Source organism: Colius striatus, chromosome 14, assembly GCF_028858725.1.
Source record: "Colius striatus isolate bColStr4 chromosome 14, bColStr4.1.hap1, whole genome shotgun sequence".
In the NCBI taxonomy this organism is placed as follows: Eukaryota; Metazoa; Chordata; class Aves; order Coliiformes; family Coliidae; genus Colius; species Colius striatus.
This window is the reverse complement of record NC_084772.1, coordinates 12,915,876-12,942,837: the sequence shown is the minus strand read 5'-3', so window position 1 is coordinate 12,942,837 and position 26,962 is coordinate 12,915,876. Positions and strand designations below refer to the sequence as shown.

At 34.9% G+C, this 26,962-nt stretch overlaps 1 protein-coding gene across 3 annotated transcripts in view; it reads left to right on the top strand.

The window, feature by feature from the left end:
• The window catches only part of LOC133626787 (transcription initiation factor TFIID subunit 4-like), a 142,794-nt gene that overhangs the window by 15,918 nt on the left and 99,914 nt on the right, over positions 1 to 26,962 (top strand). For 2 of the 3 annotated variants that reach the window (XM_062007903.1, XM_062007905.1), the window contains exons 3-10: positions 66 to 203; positions 1,143 to 1,370; positions 2,287 to 2,409; positions 4,120 to 4,209; positions 5,981 to 6,238; positions 14,463 to 14,568; positions 18,796 to 18,910; positions 26,495 to 26,664. In XM_062007903.1, the coding sequence (XP_061863887.1) occupies positions 66 to 203; positions 1,143 to 1,370; positions 2,287 to 2,409; positions 4,120 to 4,209; positions 5,981 to 6,238; positions 14,463 to 14,568; positions 18,796 to 18,910; positions 26,495 to 26,664 (1,228 nt within the window). The remainder of the gene's footprint in view (positions 1 to 65; positions 204 to 1,142; positions 1,371 to 2,286; positions 2,410 to 4,119; positions 4,210 to 5,980; positions 6,239 to 14,462; positions 14,569 to 18,795; positions 18,911 to 26,494; positions 26,665 to 26,962) is intronic. The other variant, XM_062007904.1, reaches the window with a different exon arrangement.

The following is a 26,962-nucleotide window of genomic DNA, read 5'->3' as shown; positions in this document are numbered from 1 at the left end:
TAAAATGTTTTTGAAATCAGGTTACAAAGGAGGAAAAAATAAAATGTCTGATTTTCCTTTATTAGCAACCAACTTCTGTAGCCACATCGACTGTCCGCCTCGGACTTCCAGTGCAAGCCAAAGTTGTTCAATCAACTGCTACACCTGTCAGTGCTACGTCTGCTGCGACTCTGCCAGGAGGCTCTATTCTTTCTCACACCACAGTAAGTAGTGAGAATATACCATAGATAGATAGCGTTTCAGTGGTGGGCATGCTGCACTAAGTGTGTTCCCTGTGGAGAGCTGTGCTATCTGCTGTGTGGTCACTGCTGCAGCAGGATCCATGGCATCACCTGTGGCTTTGCAGTGCAGGTGCCTGGCTCAACTGCTTCTGTGTCAATTCCCATGACTGAGCAAAGCTCTACAGTCAGAGAGGTCCTGCTAGCTTCTGCTCAGTGTGTCAAACTACCTGGCTGAGCTCTTTAGCTTCTACAGTCCGATTTAATGTAGCTGAAACTTTTTGGCACTTGGAAGGGTAGCGTATTAGATTGGATAAAGTGTGGGAGCTGAACTGGATGGGATGTGTGTATGTGGTGCTCTGTGCAGCCTGATAAGCTTTTCAGCCTTCTAGAGCGAAGTCTGTAGCAAGGTCTTTATGTGTGGTGCAGCTATGTCCAGGATGGTTTTGTCTGCCAGGGCTGGGCAGTGGTGTAAAGCCATATATGCTGCTGCTGGGCTCCGATTAGGTTGGGAAGCTACATTAGTGCATTTATGCACTAACTGGATCTGAACAATCACTGTAACTGTGGTATAGATAATTGTAAACCTGATGACATGACCATAGATCATTGGGAATTATCCTGTATATATTAAGAGCCAAATTTACAGAAAGTTGAATTACTGAAGTCACACCATGGTGATCTTAAAGGGTAAATATGTTTATTTTTGTAATAAAAAGAACTTTAAATGAGGACATTAACTGTTCAGTAATGAGTAAAAAATAGAGTTATTAAAAGTAAGTAAAGTCAATGATTTTATTTTGTCAATAAGGGTGTATTTGAAAGCAAACAAGTTTTTCTTGTCAGGCTTTCAAGAACTTCATGATTGATTAAAGGAATTAAAAGAAGGTAATTTCCTGTTTTTTCAACATAAAATATTAATAGGTCACAGTAGCTACAACAAATGCTCAAAATTTGTTCAAGACAACAGTAGCAACTGGAACATCAGCTTCTCAACAGCCTGCAGTAATTACTGGTGGACAAACTCAAGCATCAGCACAAAACCAGGGTCAGCCTCGGCTGCCACTTCCACCTCATACAACAGCACAAGTACCAGCACAGCCCCAGGTCATACCAAGCTCTCCTGTACCTGGAACTACAGTTGTATCACAGGTAAGTTTTAAAATACTAGATACTTGGGTTTCTTAGTACTTTATGAACTTCTCAGGTCTGTTCAGAAGCAGAAAGAATTTTTTTATTCATGCAAGCATGCTTCCTGTAATGGAGCAAACAAGAAACTCTTCCTCATTTCAACTAAACAGGACACAAATTCTGAGGAGGGAAAACACCTATGGTCAGCTTTCCCTGTGCTGCCGTGTATGTCTCAGTAGCAAAAGAACTATTCTGTTTCAGTAGACCAAACAATCTGGCCTTTAGTCCATGGATTTCATTGTTATCATGTTACTGGACCTCAAAACTGAGGTTACACTGAAATGTGGTGTTTCTGTTTCTCTGAGTAATTCCACCAAATAAAAACCTTGTCTTGAAAAAATCAGAACATCTATTTTCCTAGTAACTGTGGTGGTTTAGGCCCAGCCAGGAACAAAGGACTGTGATCAATGAAGAAAAGATTAGATATTATTTTGTTTGAAAACTATTTCTAATTTGATTTCACTGCTTTGTACAAAACCATACTGAATCAATAATTTAGCAAATTAAGATAGCTTGGGCAACATTGTACATTGCATGTTGGGCGTCTCAAAGGAGAATGCATCTCTTAACAGATTGTTGTGTTACTTCTCATATTTAAGGTTATTTTTATCCAAACAGACTGTAAAATATTAAATATATTTCTTTCATTGATTTTTTTGCTAGTGTTTGTATGGTATGATGTTCAGTTACATAAAGAAGTAAAGGATATGGCAGATAACTAGCAGCAATAATAAAATAGTTGCAGATGTATTTCAAATATATCCTGCCTGAATGAGAGTGACTTAATCATTTTCCCTATTTACAGTGATCACAGCATGCATTGATCCTGATTGAAACATAGCATGGATCTGATATTTGGTTTTTTTGATTTTTGCAGGAAATGCAAGAGAATGTGAAAAAATGCAAAAACTTTTTAGCTACCCTTATAAAACTTGCTTCTCATAATTCACCATCTCCAGAAACATCCCGTAATGTGAAAGCTCTGGTTCAAGATTTGTTGGTAAATATTTCATTGTCTTTCATTTTGTCAGTTATCTATTGAGCTTGTTATCACATGTGATGAAAACTATTGCTTTGATCTTTACAATTTTTTCTTCCTGTAATAAAAGTGAATTGGGCTACATCAAAGGGCAAATGTTCTGCACATTAGATGTCTTAAAAGAATCTGTTCCAGATAGACTTTCTCTTAGTTTCTGAAAGGGGAAATGAAACAAATTATTTATTACGCATTTGTCAAAAACATTGTATTGATAGATAATATTTTGGTTGTTTACTTAGAAAGAGTAAAATACAGGATTTTTCTTAGAGGATTCATGAAATTTCTTTTCTCCAAACCATTATCTTCTGAAACAGTAAGAAGCTATTGGATATTTACCAACAGAATGAAGGTAAATATATGCCTCTACAATGGGCTAATAGTTTCTAGGACTGAAGGAGAAGTATTTTGCTAAGCTGTCAAGTCCAGGCAGTTCTGCAGAGAGATGTCTCTGCATGGAGCCTTAACTGCAAGTACATTTCAAGAAGTAAAGTTGTGTTTCGACTTGACAGAGTCTTTGGGCCCAGAAACAGTCTCATTTACTATAGTCTCCAGTGCAACAGATGTTTCAGTGAATTTCAGAAATGAATTGCGGATGGATGTTACTGTGGAGCTGGTCAAATGGTCAAGTTTCTTAAAAGAAATTAAGTGTAGTCTATGAAGATTTTGGAGTTAAAAGTAGCTGATATATATTTCTTTGAATTTATTGACAGAGAAACCTGTGTGTTGTAGACAAGCCTAAGACTTTTTTCAAGTATGAGCCCTTCAACACTAATACTCAATGATTCCTATAAAAACTTGGTTTAACTTTTGAAAACTGAGAGACTAAGTAAGGTTGCTTACAGTACTTTAAGCAAAGTAACAAAACATATATAATAAATACATTTATTGAAGATTGGTTTTGTGGGATTTTTTTGTTCTTTTTCTACATCAATCCAGGAAAGCTGATGAATGTTTCTATTAAAATGTAGGATTGTAGCTAATAATACTTTAGAAGTATTATAAAATAAACCTGAGTTAGAGTTGTTGTTTATTAACTACTAAATATATATTTCATATATTTGTTACTATATATTTGGTGGGTATATGCACCTATATATATGCATGCACATATTTATATAGACAAAAATTTTTATCTACACTTACATGTATACTTCTATATGCATGTGGTGTTTACCTAAATAGTTTTCCATGTACACATTCTACTAAGTTAACTTGAACCTTCAAAATTGGTTTGGAATTAAGTAAAGATACTTTCTCACTACAAGGGCTGACATTTTATAATAGTTTGTAAGATTATTTCAACAACCCCTTTTATAATTATTAATACTTTTAAAAATAAATCACTGTGTAAATGTTACTTGAGAGAACAGAACCCCAAAAAAAGACTTAAATGTTTGTGGGATCTCGTGTCTTACATTGTGCATCCCCAAGGGAACTCCCTGAATTCTGAGTGGCATGTTACATATAAATTGCATATATTAGATATAAATTAGTTCCTGACAAAAAGCTTTTGTAGATACAGAGGAGCTGAGGGACTTCAGCTTTTTAAGTTCTTCTTGATATGTTAGCCTATTTAGCTAGAGATATATACTTATACATTATCTGAAAAAACAAAAAAACCCAACCAAACAACTGAATTGAGTTGTTGATGGTTTTTTTTAATTCCTGAAGGATGCAAAGATTGATCCAGAAGAATTTACAGGCCGCCTTCAATCGGAACTCAAATCATCTCCTCAGCCATATCTTGTACCTTTCCTTAAGGTAATACATATATTATTTAGATAAGTTTATTTCAATGCAAATGTCAATACATTAAGTTTTAGAATATACTTGAAAAATTGAATTTACTTTGCCTGTCTAGAGGAGGATTACTCAAATTTTGCTGGAGGTCACGTGCAGGCTCTGTCTCTGTCAAGCCATCCAGGTGCTGCTTACTGCTTTTGTGGCTGTGAGCTGTGTCTGTGTGCTGGCAGCTGACTGTGCCTTGACAGGCTGAGAGAATGGTAAGAAATAGGGATTTCCAACAGGAGGGAGACTCCATCTGTTTGGGACCTTGGTTTAGATTTAAGCAAAATTAGATTTGTTGTCTAGAGCTGATCTGGAGTCCACTATTTGAGTAGCCCTGATCCAGAACATGGTAGTATTTAGATTTATATAAAAAAGAAGGTACTTCCCAGTTTGAAAATCATTCATTATCTACTCTGTAGTAATCCTTTACTGTTACAGTGCATATACTTTTCTGTGGAAGTATGTAATTCTTTGTGAAGAAGTACAACATGCACATTTGGAAGAGTCACAAGTTATTTTTACAGAATGATTCAAGTAATTTAATAACTGTTCCCCATATTATTTTTGTAATCTACATTTCAGTCATTGGTAACTTTCAATGCACGTATAACAGTGATTATGAAAAAGTGAAGTGTATAATGCTCTTGAAATACTAGACAAACTGATCCTGCTTGTAATCTGGAACTAATCTTTAATAGAAGTTCTAATGTGATACCAAATGGATTTGTTGTTGTGTCCTAAGTTAGTATATGTGGGGTTAAATTGAACTTTTAATTGGTTCTAGTATATTAGCTACAATAGCTTCCATATGCAAGATTATACAGAAACATACAAAGCATGTCCAATTATGCCCCAACTAAACCACAGCTATGATTTAAAAACTGTTCTTTTCCTAATCCAAAACTTCTCAGTTTAGAGGAGATTTCCTCTCTTCTCTACTTTCAGCTTTTTTTTAGAACTGTTTTTTAGTTATCATTAACCCTTATATGTGCCTTTCCCTGCTTTTATACTGCAGTCACTTCTAGCGTCATGATAAGTTTTAACTTGTTTCATTTCTTTGAAGTCCTTTCTTGGCAACAGACATTAAGTTTTTAAATAAATATTAGAAATTTAGAAAGAACTGTAGCTTGGGCAAAACACTGTTGCATTCTACAGCTGCCCTGGGGGGAGCACTTCAAAAGAACACTACTACTACTCGAAAAGTAAAAAGTTTATTTGTGAAGGTACAGTATAGCCTTTTAGAACTGTATTTTTTTGGTTGAACTGGTCTGAACACGAAGCATACAATACTACACTTTTCTAATCCAGTCAGAATACATTAGATCAGTAATAATACAGTAAACAGCTATTGCTGTAGGGCATCAACTGTTAAATCATCTTGTTCTAGGTACTGGAGACATGTCAGGAGGAGTAAATTGGTGCGGCTTACTACTTCTAGTAATGGAAATAGGGTTGTTCCTTGGTTTCATTTTTTTTTCCCTTCCAAAGACCTAAGCTACAAGTTCTAGATAGTCTTGAGAAGTGGAGTGTTATATTTTACTGCTGGAAAATCTACAGGGGTGTTAAATCCAGATTGAAAGACTTTCCCTCTTCCAAAATACGTTTAGTCCTATTTCTTTTTGACAAATAGGCGAGTAGTAAATTTTGAAAGACAACTGCTTTCTTTTAATTATGTTTACATCAAATTTCAAAATTTTGTCAACCCACTAAATCTGGTATTTTATAAACTTTCTTCTGTTTTTAGAAAAGTCTGCCTGCATTGAGACAATCTTTACTGAATAGTCAACATTCAGTTTTGCAAGGACAGCCGTCTCAGCAGTCACTTCAACAAACCAAGCTATCACAAGTTATACCTCAATCTGCCTCTGGAAGCATTTCCTCTGTTGTCACAACACAGACAATAGGAATAAGGCAACCAAACAACATTTGCACAGTCTCTGTATCAAATACAGTGCAGCCTCCTCAGGTTAAGGTGGTACAGTCAAATCAGAGTTCTCAACTGGTAGGTACTGTAGTATAAAAGAGAATCTCTTAAACTGAATAGCAGTTTTCAATGTTATTTTTTATTGCAGCTTGTTTGAGAAAATGTTTGTTTGTATCATGTTGTATGGTATACAGTCGTACCTCATTTTATGACAGTTCACATGCATGTTCAAACATTAGACGACATTATTAACATAGCTTGAACTTAAGAAAGCACACTCTTGGCCTTTATGTCTGGAATACAGTGATTGTTATATGAGCACAGTGGAATTTGAGTTAATTACAAATGTAGAACAGAAAGCTTTTCAAGACTTACAGGCAAGAGTATAATTTTTAGTATGTCATTAGGTATGCTGCTTTGCATAATTAGTCTGCATTAAAATTAACTCTATCTCATTTTAAATTCTTCTACACATAGTTATAAAACCTTGTAGAAGAATAGCTGTATTTTACCAACATCTTTTGTTTAGAAATGGTGCCATTCTTTGCTATTTACTGAAATATATCGTTGTTGTGTGTGTCGGAGTGTTATGTGCTTAGACTCATTAATTTCAAAGACACTACCAATAAGGCAACTATGCAGCCAGTTATTTATTGAGAGCATGGTGAATTTATCCCATTGTTGTATAGGATTTTGCATGTGTGTTTACAATGGTAATTAAAATATATTTAGGATTTTTACAAGGTCTTGAGTTTACACAGGCATTATCATCCTTCAAGCAAAGATGTAAGAGTGTCTTTATGGTTTCTGTGTATATATGTGTACAGTACTTGACTTAGGTTTCAAAATCTAATCAACAAGTTCCAGAATGTGTATCGAGGTAGAAAAATTTTATACTGTCAAGTTTCAGAAATGCACATATGATAACATAAAACCTTACAGTGATCTATCCTTGAGTTTGTAGGCTCTCTGAAGGATATGAACAATTTGTTGGATGTGTGGAGAAAGACTATTTCTTTTCCTTTAATTTTAAATTTAAAAGAGCAGTATCCAGTCTGAGCCACCTGAGCCAAACAGGTTAAATTACCAAATTGAAAGTGAAATTAATATAATTTTACCATCCTTTAGTAAGCATAGTTTTAGTGTGTAAGAACATCTTACACTAAGACTTTTAAGACTTCTGACTCTGGCTTTTACAATATGAGACATTTGGATGTTTTGTGCTTGTAACTCACCTGCTTTCTAGTCAAGCCACTGGCATTCTTTCTTTTCTTAGATGGATTCTGCCTACCCTTTCTGGCCTATTAGTTACAAGAGTGTTCATTAGATTTTTTGTGACTTCTTTTTGGTTCATCTATGTTTCATAAGACCTAGTTGACACTAACTTTAGTTCTTCAAGGTGAAGGAGCAAGAAATGGTTGTAATTACTCAGCAGTCAGCAAAAATTACTCCCTGTCCTGGGGAAAGCACATTTCTGACAGTAAATGGCAGATTCCTTACAAGTCTAAACGTTCACAGCCAGAAAGTCTAGTGTTATGTCATGGCACAGTCTTAGGAGTAACCTACTGCCAAGTAGCACAGCTTTTCCCAATGTTTTGCAGTCAACTTAAAAAACTCACGTGCCTATCAGGCTGCAGCCCACCTTTTGAGAAATACTAGTGTAGAACAAAAAGGTGTAAGTCCACAGGAATTCTTACTGTTATGACTATATTTCTGGTGGAATATTTTCTGAATGGCAGAATATTTTCTGAATGGCATGAAGCCAAATTTATGGGAGAGACAACTTCTGAATCTCTCACATGTCAATGCATACTTAAAGCAAGCAGTTGTGATGTTAACCTAAGTAGACAGAAGCAAGGTGAAGAGTTACTCCATCTTACTCAATATACCTATGCAATATAAGGGAGCTGAAAACTGTTAAATGTGTATATTGTGGAGATTGATCTGATGGGCAAAAGAAGGCTTTTTTCTGTCTGTAAATCAGTCACAGGTCTAGGACTAAATTGTCATCTTAATGGCTACATCAAATCACTGCTACATTTTCAAAAGGTAGAAGACTGCACAGAGCAAAATGATCCTTAATACTGTTCCGGGGTGAAGACATTAAAAATTTTTTCTTTTACTTTATTGCAAAACTGACTTTCTGTACTTGCTTTCAGTTTATTCATAATTAGTTAATAGAACCAAACAGTACATTAACCAGGCACTTCTTAATAGCTCTGAAATACAGTTCTATACAGACAAAAGCAGCATCAGACAGTAAGAACTTCAGCATAGAAAAAACTATGATACACCATGAAAACCATCAGCTCAGGTTCCAAGCAGACAACCCAGCAGAATCTCCATATCACACTAGTAATTGTTCGTAAGTATTGACTTCTTTGTGGTGACAATGATCACACTCTTCACACTTCTTAGTGCTCCCCAAAATCAGAGCACAGCAAAGAGCTGCTGGCCATCTTGCCTGGGACTTGTCCGGAAGATGAAGATTACAGCTGGCTTGCCTAAGGGTGGCCAGCACTGATGGAGGAAACTGGCTGAGCTCCAGATTTTCCAAGCCTGAAGCTCACTGGAGAGAGTTCCAGCTGGCTTTGCAAACTGTCCAGCTGCAGAAGGGCAAGCCTGTTTTGGAATATAGATCCTTTCATACCAGCCAGTTTACAGTACTATAGTTTCTTTTAAAATGTGGAGAATCTGTTAGTTTTTCCTTTCCTTTAAATTTTCTGTTTTTCCAAAGGATCAGATGTGGTGATACTTCTTGCAGTTACATTGAAGAATTTTGCAACGTGGGATTCTGTACACACCGTGTAGGTTGTGCAAAGGAGGCTTCAGCATTAAAATGTATGGTGTTAGTGGAGATGGAAAAGGAGACTGTTTATATGTTTTGTAAAGTATAGGAATCCTGTTCCAACACTATGAAAAAGGTGTGCTCTGAAGAGCTAAATGGTGCTGTTAGTAGTGGTAACTACGTCTAGCTAGGAAAAAGGGGACTAATCTTAGGCTAATATTTTATTGATGAGACACTAATGAGATAAGCTAGCAATCAATTTTTTTAATTGTTCTGAGTGCAATGTTCAAAGTTTGTCTAAATTGTCATTCTTAGGGTGCAGGAGCTCTATATAGCCTTATATATGCAGATGTTACCTGTCTTATTCTGGATGTTACAGCAGATAAGAGATGGTCTTAATTTAATGTGTTGAAGATGTAAATAGATTGATGAGTATTGGAGATCAATTAGCACTTCTTGTATAGTGTTGACACTGAATTGTAAGGAGAAATTCTCTTGGAAGTTGAAGCCAATTTTTAAATTTAAATGATGAAACAGTAAGAAATACTAATCTGTCTTAATTAAAACAAATTTAATTATATTCAAAGCAATATAAAGATTTGTGCACATCTAGGATTGGGAAAGATGTACAGAAATACATCTGGACCATTGTTGATGCAGTAAATTGTGCCCAGCATCCAAAGGGGAGGTTTTGCCATCTTCTAAGTTACATTAGAATGGTATTTGCTAAAACATTTACTGACACTTTTCCAGGGACTGTGTTAGTGTTTGGAGGCTCCCAAAAGGTGAAATGATGAACAAGCATTAGGTTCCTTCAGGATGTTCTCCTTTGCTTTTTAATTCTCTGCTGGAAGTTCTTCTGGCATCAGTTTTCTGTTACTGAAAGGTCATAATTTGTACACATTTTAGTTACAGGGAATAATTTTGTTTTTGTCCTACATGCAAGGCAGCTTAGAAATGAAGGAGTAAAAGATGACTGTTTGGATAAAAGGAGTAGTTTCTATTAATAAACTAGTAAAGATCTAGTTGTTGACTTGGAATTTGGTGTACAATAAAAATTAAAAGTGTCTGTTGACCAGTAGATGTCTGGGATCCATTAACAGAAACAAACCCTATGCTTGACAAATTATGTGCCTATTTCAAATACAGCCTATTATTTTTTTATCATGGACTTAACTTTCACAGTTTTGTGGACTGTACCTTAATATAAGGAGGATATTGGCAGTGAATGATGGTTGGAAACCAGTAACAAAAGATAGCAATTAAAGGACAGTCTGGAAAACGGAGGCTAGAAGAAAAGCTGAAGAGAATTAAACACACATAACTTGGTCAAACACTGACTAAAGGGGAGCATAAAAACCCATTTGCAAATATTTTAAGGATTTAAACATCCAAGTATTTTGATGAATTATTTAGAGCCGTCTAAGAGAGCATAGATATGAATAACAGGATATGATTAAGCAAAATATGATTTAGGCAGGATATAAGGCAAAATATGTTCACAATAAGACAGATTATTAGATGGCAGATCAGACTTCCAGTCATGAAAATCAAAATTGGTCTTGGTGAAATACTGTAGTAAGAAAGCAGAATAAATTGGGAGGCAGGTGGGACAAATGATCCAGTGCCTTTTGATTTTATTTTTCTTCAATGCTTCTTTGAAAACATATACTCCACGGAACAATATTCTTGTCAGATTAACTTTAAAAATTACGTGCTGAGTTTTAAAAACGTCCTTTGTTATCTGGGAGGAAAAATAATTGCTTATGCAAATTTTGAGACATTGTTGAAAAATTGTAACTGTTACTATTACAGGATGGTAAACAGTGGTAAATATGAATTCTAGGCCCATAAAAGCATGAACATTGTAAGTTAATGCTGCCAGATTACATGATAGCTGAGGTTTGATATGACATTTATCTTCAGGAGTGAGTAGACTGATAAATCATAAGTGGCATAGCCACAAGTGAGTTAGCAAGTGTTTACTCATGAGTGAAGATAAATGTCATATCAGACCACAACCATTCTGAAATTTGTACATTTACAAGTAGCTTGTTTCTTCCTTCCACAATACATTTTGTAACTTAATTGAGATTAAAATAATGCTGGGTAAAGAATATCTTTTCCAAATTTATTTTTATTTTCCATTCTTTGCAGAAGCTTTTATTTCCTATGCTTTTGTTTTTATTGCAATACTCTTATGCGTATGCTTTTAGATCAGATGCTTTTGTTGTAACGTGTGATTTATGTAAATTGAGTCTGACTGATTTTGGCAGCCCTTTGAAAGTAAAGGGGAACATATTGTTGGGACCTCATGCATCTGCATTGGTAAAGGAGCATCTCAGTTATGACTTGTAAAACCCCTGTTCTCAAAAGCTTTAGCTCGGAGTTCTAATCCAATTGTCATAAAGGACTTTTCCTTTCAGAGGTTTGTAGGCAATAGCTTTACTTTTTATTTAGTTATTAGTCTTTCTATTTTTGTACTCTTTGGCTGAATTCTTTCTCAGTCTGTATTTGGTGGTCATTTGTTAATTATTGGTCTATGTTCATGTCTAAATTTGCTCTTTGTCCTGCAATAACATATACTGTAGAAGATATACACCTGTTATGGTGTGATCATCACCTTTAGGCTTGAAGTTAAGTTCAGTGAGCACTATTAATCCCTTCTCATACCATTACAGAATTCAAGCTTTTTGAAGAAGAGTCTTAAGAAAAATTACTATTTCAACTGTCACCGCTTTGTTATTCTATCAGTAATGTCATCGTTAAATATCCTTTTTTCATCTTCATAATTACGCTTATTTAATGGAAACACCTTTGTATGACATCCCTTTTTACAGATTTGAAAATAAAATGCACTTTAGAAATGGACAGAGTAGTAGTCTGAAGCATTTGGGGAGTGAGAGAAGGAGCTTCTCTGGAGGAACAGACAAATGGTGAATCTAAGTAAGGAGAGAAGTAAGAAGATGAAATAAAAGAAGAAGCTAATACTTTATGTTGTGACAAATGTGCATCTTATTTTGCAGAAAAATATTATTTTACAGAAAAAATGTAGGGTTTTTTTCATGTACTGCACTTGTGGAAACAAGGGTGTGACTCTTGCTTCAGTGTGTTTCTTGAAGACCTCCAAAGTGCAGCAGCCTAGGAAATGATTCTTCAACTTTTGACTGATAAATTGAAGATTAAAAAGCTGGTATATGACAGTACTTGCTCCCTTGGCACTGTCTTGATCATTATTTTGTTTGGTAATGTTGCTGAAGATTGAACCTATGTTGAAATGTGTCTTAAAACTGTATAGAAACTGGAATTTAAGTTGGTGTAAAACATTGCTCTGAGTTCAGATGCAATTGCTTGTTTTAGAAAGTACTCACTTGGGGCTGATCAGTTTCTGTATGGAATGTAAGATTATGAGTTTGAGCTATACCTCTTGGAAAAGTTTACTTCTCAATAATTTTCTACACTTTTAGCACTTTTAAATTTGTTGAAGTCCTAGTATAGTACTTATTAAAGCACACTTTAAAAATATATTTGGTAATAAAGAAAACAGTCACTACTTATGTCATCGTGAATGGTTAAGTACTATTCTATCTTTAATGGTGTTAGTGTCTCAATTTTTAGGCCATTCATATTAAAATATTAATCAGGTGAAACAGGACTTGATTCTGAACTGTAAAAATAGCTTCATAGAGGGAAAAAAATCCCATCTAATCACAGATGATTACTGTAATGCTAGGTAGTAATTCTGTCCACAGATCACCCATCTCCTTTTTGGCGTGGCTTCTGGCCAGTTAAGCTGTGGCTGCTTTTCTTCATTATTCTCTGAAAACTCATCTGTTAAGTTACTGTGAAAGTGACGATATTCTCTTTCTTCATACCAAAGTTGTCTTCTTTTCCTGTAGGCTCTTCTGTCTCCTTACTTATTAAAATACCTCTGTACATGTTTCCTGTACATCAAAATACAGTCAAATTGAACTTTTTCATTCATTTTCACTTACCACTTCTATTTATTTCCTGTCACTATTTACTCACTGCCTATCTTGAACAAGTAAATTTACATTTGCTCCATTTTCCATTGGTGGCCGTAGTTGAAAGCTGAATCATGAATCTGTTTTTTCCATTTTCTCTTTCTGCAAGGTAGCTATTGCTAATACTTCTACATTCACAGGTTTATCATGACTTTACAACTTTTGGTACTTTAGGATGTACAGAATACAAATTTGTAACTTCAAAAATGACCCTCTGTTTTTTTCCTCTAGACTACATTACCGATCTCGTTCTCTCATTATTATTCTTGTTTGTAGCTTTCACCTCTCTTCCTTCTGATTTGGGAGCCCTGGTTCCTGCTAATGGAAAAATTTTCTGTTTGTTCCGTAGCCTCTTCATTCTCTACTTTTACATCTTGTTTGAAAATCCTGTTTCTCCTTTACTTCTCTCCATAGCGTATATTGAAGTCAGAGATTTGGCCATTTATTATTTGGCTAAATAATGTGGTTTTAGATACAGTTTGTAAGAATAATGTTGACTAGTGTTGAATAAAGGTGCAGTGGTTCCTATTTGTTTCATGTAGCGTGGTGTATTGTCTTCTAGGAGGGAATACTGCATCCTGTGGATGTGAGACAGACGTGCAATTCAGAAACAGCAGACACATTACACAATGGGAGTAACGTAGTTGTGGCTATGAGTAGCACATATGACTTCTGAAGTTGTCATGCCTGAGTTGTGGTTGTAATCTTATTCACAGCTATTTGACAGTGTTTGGTTTTTAAAGCTTATTTATGGTTTTCTTTTTTCTAGCTATGCAGCATCCATACATCTTTTTGAATCTTCTGTTCATTACATCTGTGCCTATCTTGTCCCTAATTTCATGAACATACATTTTGCTGTTGCTTAGCTATGACTTTTGCAGGGATTTTCTTTTTTGTTTGATTTGTTTATGGGTCAAGTTCTAAGTTCCTAACCCAGTTTTGGGAAAGGACCCCAGAACTTGAGTTAGCAATAAGTGAAATCTTGAAAATATCCATTTTAACATTCAAAAGATGAATAGTATACGATCAGCACAAAACGTTGTCTTCTTTCTTGTGTATATTTGACTTTGGAACCCATAATATTTTAGAATTTACTCTTAGTATGTATTTTCTTTAGAAAGTGTAGGTATATAGTGAAAGGCCTAACAGTCATAGGTGGATACCACTAAAAGTATTACAGCTTTTTCTTCTACAAAAATGCTGTTTTTTTCTATTTACCTTACTAATTTGAAATATATTTTTGATGAAAGTTGTGCCATATGACATTTGGGTCGAATATGATTTGATTTTTTTTAAAGCTTAATGGTGAAATAGGTATATACACACACACACAACCACATGCATTACATGACCATGACTTTTGTCACTAGTTGGTTATGCTTTTAGAGATCCACATGCTTATATGTGTACTTACAGGTATTAGTATATTTACGTTGTGTGTGTTTGTGTATAAAGAGTATAATGTAAGTATACTTTTTTTTAATAATAGCAGATTATCCAGTCAACATCTGCTCAAACTGTGAAACGAAACCCTGCTTGCCAGACTACCCAGATTAGGATGCCAGTGGTAATAACTCAGACCATTAGACCACAAGGTATGGGTTTAAATGTTTTAGTGAGATTGTTGCCTTTGTATGAATTTCATTGTAATTACAAACTAGTAGCATGGGAAAAACTTTCACTGTTGACATTGGCAGCCTTGCAGTTATTTTTTACTTCATACTGGCTGAGGAATGCATGTTTTCACTCTGCAGTTTCAAGGTATTTCAGACCAACATGGTGAAATGTTTTGAAACAACCTTAGGACTAAACTCTCACATGCGTAGCTCCTTGCTCAACAGTTTTTCTTGGAAAGTTCTGAAAGAAGTCAGGAGCTTGTCTCTTACTGTCCTAAGCTCTGACTCTGGGCCAAGAAAGGACTACTTCATTTTTTTCCTGAAGCTTAGAGGATGCCTCAATTTAATCATCCTACTTTTAACTCTCACTCCTGAAGCAGAATGTGAGAGTCACTGTCTCTGCAGCTACAGAGATCATAGTAGGAGTTGCACAGAAATTTCTCAACCCACATGCCCTTTTTTTTCCCCCTGCCAGTATGTTATACGCTTTGGTGAGGTCAGAGACTGACTGCAGCAACCTGACATACCACGACTAGCCAGGGGTGCAATAGGTGGAGTTTGTACACAAATTTGTCATCTGTCTGTGCACAGGTCTGCCTGATACATCCTACTTTTGAAGAGGATTCTTGAAGCCTTCTGACTTCCTAATAAATATCCCTTTGTTTCTTTCTACCACTGGACCTATTAGGCTCGATTTTTCTTTTACCTGATTATGTGCAAGAGTATCTTTTTGGATGTGGGCATTTAGATGATCAAGGGTTTGTAATGGAATACAGAGTTTGTCATCTTTAGGTACTGAATCAGAAATCAAACTCGTTTACATGCACATAAAAGTTATTGCTGCCTGTTTGACTTCATTGCTTGGTCTTTCCCGTTCGCCTTGGGAAAAGAAAGCATCAAAATCACCAATGATCACTGTTAATAGTAGTTGATGTTCTACTTGGTCTGTCCTCTTCAGAGAGTCCATAGCTAGGATGGACATGGAGACCAAGCTCTCATTGTAATCCCGTGTTTCTAAGTTAGGACAAAATGCATTTACTTGTCATTAAAGGCATGTATTTGGTAGCACTGTTACTAATGTCCTGAGTTTATTAAGAGGGAAGGTATTTGGCATCTTACAGCATGAACTTCCACTTCTGACTAATGTGCTTGAGAGCAAAGGTTGATTTCATTTCTTTGCTTGTTCTGTCTCTAAGTTCTGAAAGTCAACAGTGAGCCAAGAATTTGCATAATACAGGCATCTGTCTTGTAAGCAGTGGATTCAAAATACAAATTTATTCATGATAACCACTGATCACTCAGTGAAATGCAACTTAACTAGCAGTCTGGCTTAAGGAAGACAGTGGTTCATAAAGACCAATTCATGCAAAGTCCTGCTTACAGGTGAACTTATTCCTATTTCCAAACTTGTTTAAGCCCACCACTATAATATTTTAATTACTCAGACAAAGCAAACAGAAATTTAGAAAACTTCCCATTGTAGAAATACTGATCCTTCAGCCCACGTCTAGGGAAAAGCCTGCCTGTGGCTTGCAGCTCTAAGAGATGCTGCTGTGGCATACCATCAGATACCAGTTTATTTTCATTTTAAGATATTGTTAAAACTTTCTACTGTTGAACACCAGTGTAATGGTATTTTACACTAGCCTAGGTATTCCTGTAGAAGGAGATAAGATACTGGAATAGGATGTGGTCTGTATAGAAAATTACAGTAGTAGGATTTTGTAGAGTTTATTTTTTTAAGAATAGTTACACCAGAACTGAGCTGGCTTCTACAGAATGGTGTATTTTCCTTCTCAGATAGGAGTGACTCTTCTAGTGTAATGTATCTTTACATTATTATTAATACATCCATGTGAATAGATTAATGCTTTTTGAAACAATAAGTATAGATAAAGTTGACAGACTTTAAGGACTTCTTTATTAATAAAATTACTTCCACACCAGGGGAAGTAACACTACAGTTACTGCACAAAAAATTCACACTCCTTTGTCAAAGCCTTTATCAGTGTAATAATTAGATGAATTATATCTTAGGGATGGGGGAATAGAGCCAAAGAATAAAATAATTAGGCAGAGTATTCATTACAGCTATTTAACCTGTGCTGAAATGCAACTAGGAATTTATAAGCTTCAAATTTGGGCTTATTTCTCTAGATCACGTCACTTAAAATTTGAAACTTAAGACCCACTGGTGAAAGACTCTGTATATCATTACCAATCCTGTGAAATATCTAGGCCCATAGGTGATTTTAATTTTCAAAATATGCCCTGCTTCATAGTACAGGTCAATATTTTAGCCATATTTTGTGTCTAACTGCATAACTATGCACAGTTGTAATTTCAATCAGGAAACTTGTATGTCATCGCACAACTTGTATTTACTTTGCCAGATCCATTTGAATAGAATTACATTTCCATATCCAATGTAGACATACTGTTTTTCTGAGATCAAGAAGTGAACTACTCTGCTACTGTATGTTTTTGAGTTGAGTTTTTTCCTTAGTTTTTTTTTGTTAATGAAAAATTTTATTCTGTAGAAAACAAACCATTGATACTAGTTCTAAAATAATATGATACTAATAATTCTGGAGGAGTGCCACTGTTACCTTAATTTTGCCATTGCAGTAATTTTGAAGGTTAACACACTTTCAATTTCCTAGCTGTTAACTGTAGAAAGCAGAGATATGTTAATTTTTATTGTTGTATTATTTTTTTCCTTCTAATTCCCTTAGTAGAGCACCTTTCAGTTAGTTCATCTGAAATAGATAAATGAATTGTCTGGTCCATGAGCTAATGCTACCTGTGACATCTCACGGACCTTGGATATTTTGATGACAAAATATTTTTGTTCCCCAGGCTTGGAGCTTGAAGCTCTAAATCCTGTTTGGTATTTGCTAACGTTCAGAGGCCACACAACAGTTTATTCATACAGATTAAAGAACTGAATGAACACTGTCAAATTGTTTTGCTTTGAAATCATATGTTGAAGTTGATGAAGACTTAAAAATAAAATAAGACTGGGCTCATTCAAAACTAACTTTTGTTTTAGCAGAGAAGTGTTCTAAAAAGGATTTCTTGGGTTAGTTGTGTTTCAGGTTTTTATAATTCATGAAAGAGAAATCATATAACTCTACTAAGGTTCATACTGTGCCATTTATATGCAACTGAGTTATAGGTGTGCAGGAATAACTTTCATGTGCTTCTCAAATTCTCAAAGACTGTGTACGTAACACTCAATAAAATTGAGTGATGTACAAGAAAAAGGTGAGATCTTTTAAGTCAAGTAGACATACAAATTAGTTATTTTCTCATGCCAAAATATAAGAGGGGTTAAAGGAAATAAAATATAAGTCAAGTAAACATGTGTTTAAACAGTAAAAGAGGGTTTTCTGCAAAAGTTTCATTTGTCAGTGCTTTTTCAGTTGAATACTGAAACAATATTTTAAATAATACCATAGGTCTGCTGATTTACTAATTCACAGTATAAATTTGTAATTATTTTTGTTAGATTTTCCCAAATATCAAAGAGGAATTAATATCCAAATTTTTAATTGTCACAAGAAGCTGAATATCCATCACATTTTGGCTAATTTAGGCCAGTTTTACTTCTACATATAGACCTCTAACATCTAGATAGAGATATGAATTAATTAATTATTTTTAAAACAGTGATTTAAAAGATGACCTTCATGAGGGGAGTTAATGTGGAATTTTACAATAGTATTTTTTCTCTTACATACAATATAAAACATTTTCTTTAATTCTGAAAATGTTTTTCACTGCAACAAAGAAATACGTATCTACAAAAATGTAAAAGGCATAGTTAATACCCCAAGTCACTGTGACTCAAAGCATCTGTGTTAAGAACATTTGAAATTCTGCTTCTTTATTCTGTGCAGAGTATGTAGAAAAATGGTTTGCTGGCAATTGCAAACACTCTTATAACTGTTATGTGTATTATAACCAGTTATGGCCAACAGTTTTCAGTCTTGGAATCTTCAGTATTCTGTAAATATTGAGCAAACTGTAATGTTAAAATAAATTTTGTATTTTAAATTGTTCTTCTTCAGCAGTGTAATCTTTAAAAATAATAACTTCCTTTGTTTGCAATTTACAGACAGTTAAATTTAGTTCCTGGACAGAAGGTTCTTTGATGTAAATTGTCTAAGACAGCTCATAATAACATTGCTTGGTGTTTTTCAGGCACAGTAGGGAAGGCACCAACAATACAAGCCAGCAAAAGTCCTGGGGGCTTTGGTGTTCAGGTCTCTGCAAATCAGAAAAACAAGCTGAATGACCCTGGAGGTGGTTCTTTCAGGTAAAAAAATAAAAAATAATAATAAAAATGCAGGGGGGTGGTTGGGGGGGATTGTGAACATAAAATAAGGTTTAGAATTCGCTTAACACCAGAGGGCACTGTTTTACAATAATTCCTCCCTTTTCTTACTGTGATGGATGGCAATTTTCTTATTTAGTTCTATTTTTAAAAAAAGGAGGAGGTCATGACATGTCTTGAGGATTTTTCTCCAAATGCACTTTTTAATGTTTAGTAAAGCCTTCAGTTCTGTGGATTATCATAAAACTTCTGGGTAATTGAATTATGTGTATGAAGTTGTAAAAAAACACCTTGTTGGTTTTCTGTGTCAGACTCCAATGTTCATATGAAATGTGTCTTGCTGAGTAGATACTAATTGTGGTGACAAGACATCCTGTTGGTAGGCTTCTGCAGCTATTCACTCATCAGCATAGAGCAAATACTATATGGTATGGTAGTGGGTTTGGGGGCTTTTTTTTGGTGGGATTGTTGTTCTTTGTTTTAAAGAGAAGACTTTGCTGTATCTATTTTTCACATGCTTACTTAGGTGACAGTGGTTGAGGCATTCTGGGAGGCCCTGTAGTAAAGAGTTTGCAAAGGTTCAACACAGTAGCATTGATGCTATAGCACAGCTGCTATATGAGTTCTTTGTACTTCAAACTTTTATGTGTATATTAGATATTTTTATTCTTTGTAATGGAAAGCTATTTTTCTGTTTACTGCATTTTGCTTTTGCTACCATATTTTTTTTTCTATTGATGAAGGTACATTTTATTTGTGTTTAAATATTTCCTTTCCTTGATAAATTATAAAATATTCCAAGGTTTTCATTTTCATCTTCTGGAATTCTTATGATGCTCTGAAATCATCAAACCAGTAATTACTTGTTAGGCTTATGCTTTTGCAGGTGAAGCAAAGGAGAATTTGTAGCTCTGAAATATCTCTGCTTTGAGGCATGTCAGTGTTGCAACTAATAGTGGTAGTACTTAGTATTAATCTAGAAGCAAAATCATTCAATTTTTTATTTTCCAATGCTTTTGCCTCCCACTGAGTATTTAAATGATTTAAAATGTCTGTTGGGTTCAATTGTACTGTCTTAATAAGTATTTTTTATGTTTGTAAGCAACATGAGCATTTATTCTTCGTTAGTATAGCTTTCAATTTTACATACACCAAAAGGGACAGCATTTTTTTAACTGAATGTTGTAAACTGTGCCAGGATTGATTCTTGCATTCACTTAGTTTATACATAGAATATATTAGGTTAGCTGGAATTGTTAATTTTCCCTTGGGGAGAAGCAAATGCTCAAGGCACTGATTGATAAATCAATAAATCTTTAGTGAGTTTGGTAAATAAGCTGTCAAGGGTGTATGTCATTTTTCCTCCAGAGAACAAATTTTAGTCAGAATGAATGTGTTTGTTTCCTTGCATTGTTTTCTCCTTCAAAATAGTAAGACACAAAGCTACATTTAAACAAATCCATAAAATTGCAAGGATTTATTAAACAGCAGCAAAGATCAAGCTTTTCCTTGATATCTTAACAAAGAATTCATTTGTTTGCATATTTGCATTTCAACCCCTAACCTCTCCTGAGGACAAATAGATGTCTGACTATTAAGCCTAAAGGCACAGAGCTGGAAATCTGTATTAATCCTCTGAATGCTGACTACTTTTCCTCAACATTCCCAGCATGTGTGAAGAATGTGTTTTTAGCCAGAAGGCAAACTAGCATCTAAAGCAAAGCAAGAATTTTGAAAAATAGTTGTGTTATGTATAAATTTATTTTGCCCTTAGTGTTTTATTATTGCATATTTGTTTCATTATTTTACATTCTACTTTCTTTAAAATAACTTACTTGAGCTTTTCACTCTTGTGAGCAAAGTGTTGGTCACTAGAAATGGAAACATCAACTTCGTTATTTTCAGTTTCTTCTGTTCTGGACTGTGGAAAGTACAGGAAGGAATTACGTGAAAGACGTAGCAATTAGCATTTTTTTGCAAATTCCAGCATTTACTAATGAACTATAACACTGCTTACATGAGTTCACTGGATAGTAGTTTTTCTATGATGCTGAGTTTTCAGCCCAAGACTTTTGAAATGTCAGGTTGTTGTATTCATGAAATTTTATGCCACCTTTTGCAGTATTCCAGTTTATTTTTGCTAGTTTATTCAGAGAGAACTATAAACAATTTAATTTAATTGACCTTTCAACTATAGTAATATCTAAGGATGAAAAGTTGTATTCCATTTTTTTCTAATTCGCCGGGATTTTTTAATGGTAGAGATCCAGACTTAGATTTGTACCACAGTAGACCAGCTAGAGGTTTGTGTAATGGGGAGAGATAAAGCAGAAGGCACACTGCTAAGGGCTACACATTTATTTAGCTACAAATGCTGTGTACATCATCATCTAGTTCGGTAACCTCAGAACTTGCGCCTACATAATGTAGCACTGATGACAGTGAAAGTAGAAGACTCTCAAAATAATTGTTACCCATAGTTCACCTTGTGGTTAATAAAAAGAACTAGTGGAAACATTTATTGCCCCTGATACTGAGTCAGAATCATTTCAATTGGAAGGGACCTTGGGAGGTTAGCTAGTCCAGCTTCTGACTCAGAGCAAGATTGATTTGATCAGAGACTTGTCCAGTTCTACACATCTCCAAGAATGGAGATACACATTTGTACTTTTGCATTATGCTACAGCTTCCTAACAGTACTGATTAAGACTTAGTGGCATTGCATGTAAAATGTGACAAAACATAGAACTATTCCATTACTTAATGTGTGTGATGATGCTATGTTTACCATAATGTACCAGCTAGCCACATGTTCCCTCCTTCATGGCAACCTTTCTTTTCCTGAAACAATATTTTGAACTTTTATGTAACCTCTTGGAGCCTGCCAGTATCAGGTTTTGTGCAGCCAATGTGATGCAATTTTTTTCAGAATCAGTTCTATGGAATGACTGAGATCATATGAACCTCATCTTACCATTTGTATTTTATACTGATGCTGAACAACACTTTCTTTGGAAGCCTACCTGGGAATGAAAGATTTGTTTTCAGGCCACTTTTGCAGAGCTAAAAGAATCTGTTGCCTGTTATTTTATTTTTTAAAAGAAAAATTTAACATAGTTCTGTCAAAATGCCTCAAAATGCACAGTGTTACATCTAATAATGTTCAAAGCAGCCTGTCTTTTAAGGAGAGATAGAAAGGTAATATAGGTGTTAACAATATAGTTTAACTAATACACTATAAATTAAACTAATAAAATATTAATTAATTAATAAACTAGTAAACTACTAAACTAAAAATAAACTAATAAACTGTAACTGTAACTCTGGATAACTTAAGAATTTTCCTCTCAAAATGATATATGACATAAAACTGTAAGCTTTAAGTTTCCTTGTTTTCCTAAGTAAATATTTCAAGCTCTAAGGTGATGATGTATTTTTTTCCATATTTTTCAAAAATAAAGAAAAATGCTGACCACGAATGTGGTGTGTTCTGTCATGCCTTTTGCTTATCAGTGACAAGATCCAACATACACCTTGAGTGGTGGGACTGTACTTTGAATACTGTGTTCAATATTGGACTCCTCACTGCAAGAAAGACACTGAGGTTCTGGAGTGTGTTCAAAGAAAGATGAACTGGTGAAGACTGGAGATTAGCAAGAGCTTTTTCACTGAGAGGGTTGTTAGACACTGGCATAGGCTGCCCAGGGAGGTGGTGGAGTTACCATCCCTGGAGATACTGAAAAGCTGTATAGATGAGGTGCTGAGGGACATGGCTTGGTGATGGGCTTGGCAATATGAGGTGAGTGGTAGAACTCAATGATCTTAAAGATCATTTCCAACCAGAATGATTCTGTGATTCTGTGAATTGTATGACAAGTCCTAGGGAGAAATTTTAAATTAAAGCTTGAAGGTTAGAATAAACGTTATAATAAATTTATGTAAATAAAATTTATGCCATTATGACATGTGATATAGGAAGGGTTGTTAATATAATTTCAAGTCACTTTTTATATCATATGTGTTGTTGCTGATCTCCGATCTTCTAATTCATGGAACTTGCTTGACTTGCTCAAAGTCTTGCATGTGTGTAGGTACTTTGCCCTAACAACGTGAAATTTCACTTTTGAGAGGAGGGGAATCAATAGCATAATGTTGTCCCTGTTGCTTTGTGTATTCTTACAGCTGATCTGGGAGCAGTTCAGTATTGCAGATGTGGACTTCATTGGCTCAAATCTTAAGAAGTGCATGACAAAGGAAAACAGTATGCAATTGTGCAGTTAAGAGTTGTTCAAAAGAAAAATGCTACCAGATCTTTACAGTGGGTTGTCTTATTTTAAGCAAAATATTTGAAATATTTTATGGACTATTGTGCTGCAAATAATTTGGATTTTCAAATTTAAGTGGGTTTTTTTTGTAGTTGCATGAATGTTTTTAATGAAGAGGGAGAGGTGTTTCAGTAGGTGGACTATAGGAGGAAGAGTTGAACTCTTGGAGTACTTCATGAGGTAGCTTACCTTTGGAAAGTGTTCAAGAACCCACGTTGTCTTAAAAATTGCAGGTGTGTTGGAACATTAGATTTATCCCATAAGACTCAGAATGTAATTCAGTGAAAACCAGATATAAGTACTGAAACATTTTGATTAGTATGATTGCAGAGATACATGCCAAGAAACACAAAATTTTTAAGTATTGTGCTGGGATGAAAAGGGAAAGATATCAATCTAGATGACCACTGGATGGCATCTTTGTTCCACAAAATGACTTCTGAAAACTTCCTCATTTGGACTTAAAAGTTGACCTTTATGGGAAATTGGGAAGAATGCCAGCCCTCTTTATATATAAATGTGTGTGTTTTTCAGTATCTAACCCCAACCTCTTTTTCACGATGAAGTTCCTCAAAGTAAAATAAGACATATATTAATAGAATTTTTCTCAGTAGACTGAAAAAAATGTAGTCCCAATTGTAATTAAAACATTTCATATCCATCTTCCATGTAATATTAAAAATAAATAAAGTAATCATATAGTTGATGCCAATGTAAGATGGAAGTAAATGATTCTGTTCAGGAGCTACAATGATGGTCTTTATAAATGCTGTGGCATTGATTTTTATATTTTAATTGGAATCCTAGTTTGTGCCCAAATTGTGTTTTTATTTCAGACAATATGTTTATTTATAATGTAGTCACAGATTTATACCCTAATAAAAATTGGAATAGCTAAAATACTAAGCAGAACGAAGGTAAAAGATACATTGTGCTTTCTTCAGCTATTAATTAGAGAAAAGTATAAACTTCGCTTTAAAATTGTATTCGTGAAATCAAGAGCACTATCTTGATTTTTGTATAGAAGATTGCTTGTAGGAGATAAAAGTACCTCAGTCCTGGCAACATGATCTGGAAATAGAGGATTGAGACTGTATTACTTACAGCTAGTGAGATTATGCATGACTGTGTGGTAAATGTATGCTAAAGCAAGTGAGGTCATAGGGGGTGTGTATAGAGAAAGCATATGAGTATCCTGGTCAATTAATATTTTCTCAAGATCCCTTGAGTCTTTGTGCTCAGCTCCCCTCAGCAGGCAGTGGTACCCAGGCACTGCTGGACCTCACAGGAATGTGAAGGTCTAATTGGAATCAGTGTTGGATTTTTGTTTTCTTAAGTGAACAAATTAGTTAATGTTTTGTAGTTTGGTTGGTTTTAGATTTATATTTAAGTTCTGGGCTTAAGCGTTTTTCCAGTAGCTTCCACCAACTTAAATAGTTTTGGGTTTGTTAGGTAGCTACCTTTATATGAATTTGATTTTACCATGGTTTAAAAGACTTGTCACATTTGGGCCTTGTGAGTCCTAAGTAGATTACCTTTGGAGATGCTCATTCTATTTCAAACACTGAGGTTTTTAACCCCATCAAAAATCTTAGTTTTCCCCCTTTTTCAGGTTTAGTTGTTGTTTTTCATTTGTGGCTAGAATCTTTTGAACTCCTCACTGAATATTTGAGTCACTGTTAGTTATATGGACAACTACATGTATCAGTCGGGATATGAGGGCAGTTTAACAACTAATTGGACAAGACCAAAGAGTAGTTTGGTTGTCTATGCACTGAATGCATAGCAGCCCAGTTTCTTCATAGCAGCTCTTTGACCCTGTTATGAGTATCACATCCACACCATGTGAAATGTAAAAATGAAAATCCTTTAGACTTAGCATGAAGACCATCAAGGCAGGAGATAAATTTTGTGATGCTATCCTCAGGAATTTGATTTTAAGAGGATAAATCAAGTACTTAGCACTCATGGAAAATAAAAGCTCATTTGTGTAGCATTTTTCTGACAATTGTAAAGTTTTCCATTTTCTGCCTCAAATATTCAGCACTCTTCTCCAAGTTTATACAAACAAAAATCCCTTGTTGTCTTCTTTGTGCAAAAGAAAACAAAACCAGTGTCTGACAAACCATAGAAGTCTTCTACCAAAATCGGCTGTTCTAGTGCAGTATGTGAGGACAGAGAGGACCTAGATTATGGATTTCTAGATATCTCTTCTTTTGTTCTCAGACCTTACTTGTAGCTTTTATTTTTTTGTGTAGATGTTAAACTTGTCACAAGTGATAGAAAATATTCTAGGGTACATAGAACAATGTCTATATAATAATAATAATAATAAAATCTTTTAAATTAAGTTTTTGTTTACTATATGCAGTAGTAGAAATCTGGACTTGGATGTATGTGGATATTTTCTATATATATGTATTCTCAAAAGTTGTGTTATTGGGCCTAGAAAATACTGAAATACAGTGTTTGTGTCAGTAATAGCTCCTAAAAAAATATGCTAAAACCAGATGGTTGTTTCCACGGTTATGAGTCATAACTCACAGAGATAGGAGGTAAAAGATGCTTGAGAGTTACAGGTATGGAAAGTCAAAGGTGGAGTACTGCAGGGCAAACAGTGACTTTCTCAAATGAAGCTCATATTCCTAAAACTAGTTGACATGTTCTAGTTCTCTAGTATCTTGCCAGAGAAAGTACCAGTGCATATTCAAACCACACTTGGAACTCATATTTACCTATGAACTCACGATGGTCACAGAATCTTTCCTATCTATTGCCGTAAATGCTTTGATGCCCATTTTGTTAGGAACTCGTGAAACAGTGCAGGATTCCACATATATGGTTTCGCTTTTAATATCTGTGGGGGTTTTATTCGATTTATCTTTTTACTCCTGGTTTTCAGCATAAAGAGAAGAGCCAAATGCTCTGTCTTTAGAGGTGATCATTGCCTTTAGTTTCCTGACCATCCTGATTTCACTGATATCACTGACTTGGATGATGAAAAGTCACCTCTGTCATACCTCCTGTTTCAGACTAATTGTCCTGCTCCTAAAGTTTGCCTAATGTGGTCAGAGAAATATTTAGTTATTTTCTATAATCTATTCTATGAAAGTGGAGACCCCAGTGACTGTGCCTCAAATTGTCCCAGCCACTGGGTATGTTGCATGATGATTACTTTTGGAGAAGCAGATGATGTAAAAAATGAGTATATTACATACGGAATGACTTTTTTTAATTATAGAGATGATGATGACATCAATGATGTTGCCTCTATGGCTGGCGTTAATCTTAATGAAGAAAGTGCCCGAATTATGGCTACCAACTCTGACTTGGTTGGAACCCAGATACAGTCCTGTAAAGATGAACCCTTTCTTGCTGCTATACCTCTACATAAGCGCATACTTGAAATGGGTGAGAAACATGTCTTTTCTTTTTGAATGTGTTTCCTTTGGAGTGATGCAATTCTGAGGAACAGAATATGCTTAACACTTAATATTGTTTTTTAAGCATTTTGTTACATAATGTCTTACTAAACTTTCAAGGTTTTTGTGATAAAAGTCACTTAGCTATCTTAACTTAAAAAACAATTGTATACTGGTACTTTTATACTTCATGCTTTCCCCATGTTTTTATATCCAAGGATCTCAAAGCTCTTTGCAAACATTAATTATTTCTCACAATCCTTCATGTTTTACACATGAGAAGATTG